This window comes from Micropterus salmoides, unplaced genomic scaffold, assembly GCF_014851395.1.
Source record: "Micropterus salmoides isolate LMB-PRFRI ecotype aquatic unplaced genomic scaffold, ASM1485139v1 Ms_hic_scaffold_6, whole genome shotgun sequence".
Taxonomy (NCBI): domain Eukaryota; kingdom Metazoa; phylum Chordata; class Actinopteri; order Centrarchiformes; family Centrarchidae; genus Micropterus; species Micropterus salmoides.
In genome coordinates, this window is record NW_024044348.1 from 25,391,904 (window position 1) to 25,403,126 (window position 11,223).

Consider the following 11,223-nt stretch of genomic DNA (forward strand, 5'->3'; position numbering starts at 1 on the left):
TAAAGAGCACGTTGGACTGATTTAAACATGGTTATGATGCCATTTTTCAGATTTACATCTATGTAGAAATGTGTTCCATCACATTTTGCAGCACAAACGAATATCTTCTGAAAATAAAAAGGGCCACAGGAAGGGTTTTCTTACACAGGAAAAGGGAGGCCTAGACCTACCATTTAGGATGGCTGTTTTACCATTCACACTTAGATCCCTTTTTTCCCACAAAATACATTTTGTCACAAAAGGAACTTGTAAGCGTTGACTGAAATTAACATAAAGAAAAGCTGGCAAAGAGGTATAAAGTTATTAATACAAGTGGCAGAAGAAATGGGATGCAAACAAAAGCAAACATCCCAGCATAAAGGTTGTCATCTTAGTGAAAGAAGGTGATATAGTGTAAGTATTTGGGCTCTGCAAATAGGACGCAGTATGGCTTGGACATACAGTTTTAACTCGACACTTTATTCAATAGAAAGGAGGTCTTTAAATATTTGTCACTTTAATGTCGTAAAACGTATGCATTAGGGTCATTAGGCTATATATATGAAACCCATAGGAGATACAAAACAAAGACAGGCTTAAGGGGGCGACTGGATGCAGGTAAGAGGCGAAAGTAAAACAAAACAGATAAGTTGGGATCTTTTTGAGAAAGAATGTTTTTTTGCCAAACTGTATGGGGTTGGACAAAATGTGTACAGTGTTATCCTTTAGTGCCTAAACCAATCAGCAGCTCATAGTGATCTTCCCCTCTCGGATTTGGTTTTAGAGGCCTGGATTGGAAAGAAAATCCTTTAGGCAATTAAACAAGAAAATATTTACGACCCCATCGTCTCACAACGACCTGGGGTGACTCCATGCTGGGACCCAATGCCCTGAACATTCATTCAGTTTATCTGAATCTGCGCACTCCGGTACAGTAGGCGGCAGTACGTGGTTAGTTTATGATGCGCGAGCGCCAACAAATGCAGAGATATTTGTTCACGGGAATTGTGTGTGCGACGTATTGGTTTTACTATATTCTTTTAACGTTATATAAATCACGTTATAGAAGCAGTGAATGTGTACAGGCACGACGATGCTCGAAACCTGTAACGTTACGATCGTAGGTAACTAAGTGAACTGTCCAAACAAAAGGCTGAATTTAAGATTTTAAGGTGAGTGGCTAGCTGCACATAAGTTACTATTTCATTGTGCCTGAGGTAAAACTGGTCAATCACGCCATCTCAGTTTAGGCGTGCATGTGCGAACTATTGCATTAAGTTAAATATTTGGTTGTGCCAAACGTGCGCTGGGTAACGTTACGTTAACACTGAAGCTAAACTGACAGACAACTCCCATTGCACAATGAACTGTTTTCTGTTTGTTAAGTCACCTTTTTTGCGTTGTAGTAAAAAACAACAGTTGCTGCTTTTTTTGCTCGGGATTTGTTTGTTTGTTTACTAACATGCAAAGAATACTATAGCTTGCTTGCTAGCAAGTCGTTAGCGTGAAGTTGATTTGCCTCTGCGTAACTTACAGCGTAAGCTCGCAGTGACGTTACATGTTGTGATGGGCTCTAGTATATTATTAACACGTTGAACCTTGGTGTCATTGTGGTTTAGCATGGGGTTAGCACATGTGTGACGTTATTTATTTATTGCTACACGCTTTAATAGTAGGCCTAACGTTACTGTAAACACCTGAGCTGAGCTGTTTCTTGCAACAACGCAGGCTGCTGTAAATGTGGTGCGTGTTGTCTTGGACACACAGGGCGTTAGAAAGTCATCTGCCTAACATTACTGAGATAACGTAGTGACCTAACTCAAGTCTAGGTTAATTTGGAAGACATCGTTTAAATATGTTTCTATGGCGACACGCTTTCCTGTATTTTACTTGCAGTAAACAAACATGCAGTGTGAAGATGGCATTTACCCCAATGCCAACATAGTTTAACTTTAAAGCGAACCTACGTCCTACTCTATAGAGACCACGTGTTGAAGGTCGTTAAACAATATTTCTTTTTTAAATATACTTTATTAAATTATTCAAACAGGGATATGTAAGTAATATATGTAAGCAATATTTCCTTTCCTCACCTTACCTCCTTACAGTTGCCAAACCCCTTTACCGGTCTGTCAGCCCTGTCACTAGAGCGGGATACCCCCAGGAGAAGGAAATCGGCCCTGATAAATGTCACATCTTAATACTTCACCAGACCTCTGATCCAATGACCTCAAGGGAGGTCTTTCCAGAGAGAGGACCACACCAACTCCCACAACAATGAAAGGTAACTCGACATTTTACTTTCTTAATTTTGGAAGCGGTCGAAAAGCTTTTGATAGTCAGCTAAATCTGAGTGTATGTTAAGACACATAAGAGGAAACTCCAACCAGTGGTAGAAATATGACTGCGAATGATCTTTCAGGTGGACCTCGAAAAACAAGACGAAGAAAAACGAAGAAGACGACAACACTGTTAGACACCACAGACACTGTTTCATCTCAAGCCAAAGAGGAATCAAATGCTGTGCCAAACAGTGATTTGACCATTGTCTGCCAGTCCTCTGCGAGTTCCCTACTAAGTACTCCAAAAAGAGGTAGGGGGCAAACTGGACAGACAGAAGAAGCCTGCCTGACCTCAACACCAGTCCACAGCTCCTCCAATAACATTCTGTCCAACATCTCAAGTCCCCCTCCTGGAGCAACACAAGTGGAGCTTGAATACACTGAGCTCATCACTCAGTTGAAGGTGTTTTATTGTATTTTTACTGATAAACATTGTTTCTGCTTTTCGAACCCACTGATTTTTCAGCCTGCGCAGTTAATTTTAGTGATATCCTTTTAACTCATTTAATATCTGGTCTGTTTTAGACATCAGAGGTAGAGTCACCATGCTGCAAGTCAAAAGCTCAAAGCAGACGTGGGAGGGGTCGGCCAAGACAAGTTAGAAAAAGGTTGACAGAGGAGCAAACGCAGACCTGCAGTCAAACCAACGGTCCACCAGCCAAGTGTGGCCGTGGCAGGAAGCGGAAGATCAAAATGGGGGATTCACAGAGGGATACCACTACTCAGGCATCCAAGCGCTCGAGACCAAGATTTGAGCTGGAGAAGCCAGATGCAGCAGAGCTAGGTAGTGTCATGTCAGTTTTTGTGTCATGCACAGTCATCATAATACTTTTACGAAAGTTGAGACATTCTGTATTTTAGGAGGTCATTGCCCCACAAATTTTTGCAGAACCCGTCTGAAATGTGCTCTGTGTGGATTTATATTTGCTAGGGTATCAACGACTGCTTGTAGAGCAGCTCATGTTTTTAAATAATTCAGGTGAGCAAAATTATGTGCTTTAATCTATCTAAATCTAACCCTATGTGCCCCCCCCCCCCCCCCCAAAAAAAAGACGAGTCTTTGCTGTCTTCAGATCTGTCGATAGAGCTGAGTCACCATGAGGAACAGCTGCCGTCTTTGTCCTTCCAGGAAGATGAGGGAAGTGATAATGAGGAGGAAGAGGAGGACCTACCAAGTTTCTTGATGCAGGCGGACAAAAGTGAGAGACATTGTAGTGACTTAGTGCAAATAATCAATGAAAAGGACTAGATATGGACTGGATTATGTGGATGTACTACTGTCTTTCAGAGCCCCCGTCCATTACAGAAGGAGTGTTTGTGTGGTACAAATTTAGAAATTATCCATTCTGGCCTGCATTGGTGAGTGCAAAAACCATCGCTGATTTCTCAAAAGCACATGTTTTTAGATTTTTTTTTTTTTTTTTTGATGAAACAATACACAATTTCTTACTGAGATGTTTGCATATATCCAGAAAATCAGCACTTTCTCACAGTTGAACTAACTAGTGAATTTGAGGTATTTTTGCTCAGTCAATGACCCACACACTTAATATGCTGTACAACCTAACCTAAATATGAGCTGACTAATCATTTCAGCACCATTAAACACTTTGCTAAGTATAGCTATGAAGTTAAACTACATGCAAATGGAAAACCCTGAAAGCCTTAGTGCTTTAAAATGTTTAAAATTTGTATTGTTTTTCTCTGCAGGTAAAAAGTGTGAACCGTAAGCAGAAAAAAGCCAGCGTCATGTTCGTTGATGACCCTGTAATTCACAAAAAGAAAGGGTAGGAAATAAATGTATATAATGTATTTTCTCTCACTGCTTTGTCGGTTAATGCCTCTGCACTATTAATGTGTAGGATTGCATTGTAGGTTGGCGAGTATTGGATCACATTTCCTGATCTTGGAGACTACACCTGGCTATTGTGGATGGCCAGCAGGGATTGTCTCTAAAAAGCCTTGTCTAGTCTAACGTGATATCATAAAACCTGGCTGCACAAATCTAAATATTTAAACAAGACGTTAATGAGTGAATTGCTGGCACAGTTCTAAATGATCAGGAGTTTGTTTTTTAGTTGTCTGTTTATGTCCTTGAAGGTTTACTGTGGCTCTGAAAGCCCTGAAGCCTTTTGACTGTGAAGAAGCTAATGAGCTGGTGGTAAGAATCACTCATAAATTATACAGTCGGTTAGGGCTGAACGATTTTGAAAAATGATCTTATTGCGATTATTTTGCAAATCATATTGCGATATGATTTGCGATATTTCAGAGATCAATTTTACATAATTATGTTTTCATTCATTCATTTTCATTAAAAAAAACATAATGATTATGGTGTGATTTTTAGCGGGATTCTGTAACCAATAAAAATGTCTGTAGAATATGATATCTAGGCCAAGACATCTGTGCAGCACAATATTTATTTTAAAATGTTATATTGACACACATCACCTTTAAGAAATATTGCACCTCCTGCGATTTCGATAAGATTTCAATGAATTGTTCAGCCCTACACTCAGTTTTATGAAAAAGATGCTTTCCTAACAAAGTGCAGTGTTTCCCACCGAATGTCTGTGTACTTTACTTTGGCGGTAATCTTCATAAATTTTAGTGTCTACTCACAAACTACTTTAATCTCACCTTGCTTTGACCCTTCAGCCTTTCTCACACCACCCCTACACCCTCTCCCTAACCACTTCCACTCAGTTTGCACATCCAAAGAAATACCCCCTCATCCTCCAACAGCAGGTGGATCAGGGCAACACTTATTGCTTCCAGACAACTGAATTTCTGTTCAATACTTTTATCAATTAATTTATTTTAGGTAAAAAAAAAATAAATTTATCACACAAGACACAAACCTTATTGGCATTTTGTTAGGAGAGAACTGGCACTTGAACTACTGAACATTAATGATGCCTTAAAATAATTACAAGAGATCCCTTAGCTATTTTTTTCTGTCTTTCATTAGGTTATAATTCTGTTTACATTGTGTGCGCTACAGTTTTCTAAAGAGCGTAATACTGATGTATCACTTGCCGAGAAGCCTATTCATAGTTTTCAGTCACGTGACGTGTGATGTGACCTGGAGGGCAAAACAACGGACCAACATAGTGGCTCACACCGCGACTCCCCTGTAGAGACACCGCAAAAGCAGTCAAATGTTATTTGGATCAACGTAAGAAAAATAAAGATATGAACACAAACTGCTAGTGTTGGGCATATCTGATCCATATAACACAGCCCAGGCTTGTCTCCTCAATTTAGTAAATCTGAAAGCACAACAACCATCCAGCATTTTGGCAACGCAAAAAGTAACAAACTCAAAGTTAACAGTGTATCACTTGCATAGGTCTATTGATTAGCAGGCAACGGTAATTAACATCTTTTTGCCCTCCAAGGGAACGTTTTCATTGGAGTGTGACGTCATGTGAAAACTATGAATTGTTGTACAATTTCTATTTCCAAAAGAAGTTGCAGCTCCGAAAGATGCTGATGCCGAAACCATGGTTACAGAACCTTACTGCAGTTCCAGTTAACGCCTGAGAGACGCGGTATATTTACACACTACACCTTAATAGTTATAATCAGTCGCCCATTTAACTGGGCTGATATCTAGCATTTTGAGATAATTGTCATCGGCCGATAACTGCACTCACAAGGCTGATATATCATGCAAAATGACAGCAGATCTAATCTAAAACCATTACTGGCTAATGATAAATATATATTGTTAAACACTAATCATGCTCTGAAATCTGAAGCATAACCCAGTGTATTTTTCTATTTCATTAATTAATATAAAATCCAACTAAAACTACATGTTACTGACTAAGATAACCTTGTGTATTAGATTGTACTCTGCATGGAATAATGGAATTATACAAGGCTGCTTTTGTTTTGATATTGGTTTTATATATCGACCATCGGCCACCCTGCTTTCTAATCGACATCAGCATCAGAGTACACTCTGTGGGGGAATGGGCAGGCCCGGTTTGAGAAAAGCCCTTACTCTTACTGCTTGCGCTGCCGGCCTCTTGCTATTTCTCTCTCCCTGCATGTGTGTGTTGACTTTCTTTGTCAGTAGTATGTTTTATAAAATCGCCCAGAGAACACAATTAGCAGTTCCGTTTTCACAGCAGCAGGTGAGTCGCGTATTTAGGACGCTTGAAACTGAATGCTAAAGCCAAATATACTTGTTTGGATGTTAATATACGTGGGTGGCCTACTCAAGTAAAGTCTATGTGCGGGGAAACACTGCAGTGGCAGACTTTCTCATGATTGTCATGTTTGTCATAGTGTAAAGCCAAAGAAAAGTATGATGCTGCAATTGAGTGGGCCTTAGAGCTCATAACAGACTACAGAATACGGATTGGTAAGTATTGTCCATTCTGTGCATATGCAGACAGACACATAAAGGATACTGATATTTACATATACAACAATACATACAACATTTACAATATTGTTCTGATACATTGGCTCATTAGTAGTATTAATAATTTTTTGTCTTTGTAGCGTGTGGCTCATTTTCTGGCTCCTTTATCGAGTACTTTGGTCATGCCATGAGTAAGTTTCGCTGTATAACATTCATTAACCTGGCACCGCAGAATATTAGAGGCTACGGGAGAATGAAAATTCGGTCCAGACGATGCTCTTTACTCTCTGTCTTCAACAACTCCAGGCTATCCAGTGAGGAGGAAGTACCCGCAGGCAGCCTCGGAGAGGCTAACTATTGCCAATGATACGATGATGGAGACGCCATGTGATGATCATATGGACGATAGCTTTAGTGAACAGCAGGAGGAGGTCAACAGGAGTTCAAAGAGGCTGCTGCCAGACCGGACTCATGCTGCCCACAATCGCGCTAATGAGAAGCTTGTACATTTCATCGTAAAGCAGCGCATGGTGGAAGGACACCTTCTGGTATGATAATATTTGTATTGCTATTGTTGGATTAGCAAATACTTTCTCCATACCAGTGGATGTTTTACTGGTAGAAGTATGCAGGAAGTCTGCCAAGGGATATTGCATTGCATTGGATATTGGTGCAGGTGCATTCCTCTGGCCAATAAACCAGTTCTACATGGTGAACTGTCACCAACGGTTTGGATTAATCATTGGAAGTGCCACCCATGTTTTTCATGTAATGAGAAACACATTTTAATGACTGTACCTGAAACTGGACATGAAAGCCTGCTCAAATTGTGTGTCACTTTAGCAGTTTAGGTTTTTCCAACATTGAATCACTGTGGATGGTATTATGCATTTATTATGCACAAATATATCACATAATATATTGCAAGAGCTCAGCTGGTTTTGCAAAAACATACGGGTTTGCCCAGGTGAAACAAAAAGCTGAAACAAACAAAGCAATCATTGTTTTAGATTTCTACATACCTGTTTGAAATATATTTGACATCGGAGTCTCTGCTGTTGATGGGTGCAAGAGAAATAAATGACATCCACTGTGAGATTTTAATGTTGTGAAACAATAAGACATAAAAAATTGAATGTGGTTAATATTTTCAAGAGGCATTATATGTAGCACCCTTTATGTATCACTCTCCTTGCAGGCTGTGATCAGTGGGCAGCAGCAGTCCAGATGGCTTCGCTCCTTCTTGAGTGCCAATCGGAGACGGGTGGTGAACATATACCTGGAAGATGACCAGCAGTTGGACCAGGTGTATTTGTACCTAAATGAGCTCTATGCAACGGCCGTGGCCACCGCTCCTTGCCTGGCTGAGGTGAAATCCATGGAGCGAGTCCCCTTTGTCCTCGATGTGCTCCTTCCTGAGGTGAATCAAAGCTTTCATCAGCGCTTGTTTATTTTTTTTTATTCTACTACAAAATATGGTTTGTTTTACTAAAATGCAGTTCACAGTTTATGTGGTAAAGGGTTTGAAAGATGGTTGTCCTCTTGTTCAGGCCATCATCTATGCCATAGCCGGGGTGGACAATGTCTCAGTAAAAAAGGCAGAAGAGAAGTACCTAAAAGGCCGATGTATAAGTAACAGGTAAGGGTTTGAATTAATTCCATCAGAGGAACAATTTTTCACACTAAATACTGATTATGATCAGGGACTGTTTTTTTTTCCCATTTCAGAGAAAGACAAGAGTTTGACTTGATGATTGAGCGACAGATGAGGAAAAAATCCCAGCCTCAGAACACTGCACTGGCATTATTTTGACCCCATTGGTTAGAAGACAAGAGTATTGTGAAAAAGGAAACTATTTTTATACTGAGTTTCAATTATTTTGTTTATAAATAATGTAGCAGTGTGTGCCTTACAATCAACGATAAATGTTATCACATTATTTCAACTCTCCTTTGCCTTTTTTGAGACAACACTGTAAATACTGGATTTAATATCTGTTCACAAAGGGACTCTCAAAAGCTGGCTTTAACACATCTACAGAAATAATGGTAACAAATATTAGCAGGGATGTGATTTTTCCGTTTTTTCCGACCTGAAAGTCTGACCCACGTGAATCATGCAGATCTGTAATTTAAAAGGAGCTGGCCGAGTGAATTGCAGAGGATTTGAGGACATCGACAGGCTGATGTTTGTAAAGTTTTATTCCTTTCCAGGTATCAGCAAGGATGTTTGTTTGCGTTCAGCTGCCCATTCCACACCTGCGTAGTGTGTACCACAGTCCCTCTCGCGCATCAGTGCTAACGTGTTGGGCAGTACTGTAATATTACTTTTCCCAGTAAAGAGTAATGTAACGGATTGTTATTTCCAGTAATATTATTTGTTACTAATCCAAGCAACGCTGCGCTACTGAAGCCACCATCCCTGACGTGAATGCGCAACCGCGCTGCAGCTCAGCGGCACCGGACCTTATGTTGTTAAAGTCAGCTGTTAGCCAAAAAGCCAAAGGAAGACTGGAGAACAGGGAGAGAGAGGTATTTTCGACAGCTGTAAGTAACGTCATTGCCATTATTGTGTCACAGTCTAATGTGCAAATAACAATGTCGTCCGTTGTACACTTTTTGCGACCAGCCAAAAGCTTTCAACCACGAACAATTATACATCTATACTTAATTAAAGTATCAGCTAAGCACAGCAACGTGAAACTCGGACAGAAAGAAACTCCGGCCGCTACTGCCAGTGACGCTTGGACTCGTCGGGAGAGAGTGGCGTTATATCACCCAGTAGTATGGTAGAGTAGCTAATATGACTTTTTTAAAGGATTATATGCTAAGTAACTAGTAGGTAATAGTTATAGGCCTATTATTTCTGAGTAACCTGCCCAACACTGAGTTGACAATAAGGATCAGATAAATTGGGTATGTTTTGATTATTGCTTGTTAGAGGCTATGTCTAATGTTTACTTTGACGTTGTCGATTGATCACTCATATAGCCTATATACACTTTGCTGTATGAATGGTTGCTTTTTAAGTCCTTATGTTAAAGGTTTTGGCACCTTTTTATAAAGTAATTTCTTGTGAATGGTTGTGACAGGGTTTATATAAGGCCTTTTCAGACGGCTTGGATCCGCGGGGTCGCTCTGCGCTCCTCATCAACAGACAGGCAAACAAGCGCTCGTGAAGTAACCATGGCAATGGCTTCTGTGTAACTGGCGCTCAGTATATTTTCCTGCTTTTTTGCCCTTTGCCCTGATTAGACGATGTCTAATCACCTGACTTTCATAACTGTTTGCTTATAATGTACAGCTAAGTCCCTCACAGAGCTAATCATTAATGAACTCTTGTTACATGGTGTGTGTGTGTAGTTGTATATGCTCGTTTTACAGAACATGTTTTTTTTTATAAACTATTTTGTTCAACAGTAAAGGCTTTCACACACTAGAGGATGGACAAGTGCCATATTATAAAACAGACCTTTCAACACAAGTCTTCATCACAATGCTATAACCCAGTAAATACATGAACCCCAACAGCACAACCACTAGTGGGCTTTTAGCAGAATCATTCTGTACCTTTTCAGACAAGGAGATCAGGCATCCTATAAAATTTGTGCGTGTACCTCATGAGTAGTATTGAAATGTTCCCATGGAAAATAAAGCGTTGTTGCATATAAATTGTGAGCCCATGGCTGTACTTGTCTTGTGAAGGTGCCTAGGGTTAAAAAGGAACTACTCATTTTTCATCTAACAGATTACACTGTATGGACACAGCCAATTGAAACATTACCTCTGCAGAGGTCCATTAATCACCATAAGAAGAACCACTGTCCAAAAAGGAGGGATGGGGGGTGCTGAGAAGAAACCACATGATGGCAACATCAGCACATCTGAGAATTGTTTTCAATCTATTTTTTTTTTTATTATTGTTAGGTATTTTTAAGGGGTAAATCTTTCATTGCGCCACCTGAAGAAGATCCATTTTATGTTTTATGTCTGCCAAGGACTTTTCAATCTGTTGCCGTTTGCAGTACAAGAGTATCTGCTGCCATACCACCAGACTACTGGGCAGTGAAACATAACTCATCTCTTCCTCTGCACTACATGCTGCACAGATAGGCATTTTTGTTTGTCTAGTTTTTTGCACCACTGTGATCATAAGTTAAGTCTATTTTATGGGAAGCTTGTATAGAAGTAATATGATCTGTTCTTCTTGTCCCAGGGAGTACACTAGTTGTCACTTTTTTAATGAGCTGGAGCTGGCCCACAGTACTTTTTTTTTATTGCACACTTCCTTTTCTTCAGTATTTTGCCACTTGCCAACATGAACATATTATGATGCCATTAGACTGGCATCCTACTCTGCTCTACCAGTCTGTTTTCACTGATGTATGTTGGGCAGCTAAATTGTTGTTGTCTTGATTATATATTATGTGTAAAGTGTCTCATTTTACTTACAGAGAAGCTCCCTAGTTTATTTTAGTCTTAACTTTTGACTTTATAAACATGCTTATAACATTTCCTGTA

General features: G+C 39.9%; 1 protein-coding gene across 3 annotated transcripts; it reads left to right on the forward strand.

Annotated features, from left to right (window-relative positions):
* The first annotated feature begins 934 nt into the window (after window positions 1-934).
* Window positions 935-8,642, forward strand: si:dkey-127k13.1 (PWWP domain-containing DNA repair factor 3B). 3 transcript variants are annotated; one of them, XM_038700997.1, is made up of 14 exons: window positions 935-1,151; window positions 2,088-2,263; window positions 2,402-2,724; window positions 2,847-3,105; window positions 3,395-3,520; window positions 3,610-3,680; window positions 4,032-4,108; window positions 4,422-4,482; window positions 6,624-6,699; window positions 6,843-6,893; window positions 7,009-7,250; window positions 7,901-8,122; window positions 8,253-8,341; window positions 8,431-8,642. In XM_038700997.1, the coding sequence occupies exons 2-14, from the start codon at window positions 2,257-2,259 to the stop codon at window positions 8,513-8,515; spliced, it is 1,689 nt and encodes a 562-aa protein (XP_038556925.1). In that variant the 5' UTR covers window positions 935-1,151; window positions 2,088-2,256; the 3' UTR covers window positions 8,516-8,642. The 3 variants fall into 3 exon arrangements, with proteins under 3 accessions (XP_038556925.1, XP_038556923.1, XP_038556924.1); XM_038700995.1 differs by having other exon boundaries at window positions 937-1,151; window positions 3,374-3,520; XM_038700996.1 differs by lacking the exon at window positions 935-1,151 and adding an exon at window positions 1,649-1,976 and having other exon boundaries at window positions 3,374-3,520.
* Window positions 8,643-11,223: the final 2,581 nt, after the last annotated feature.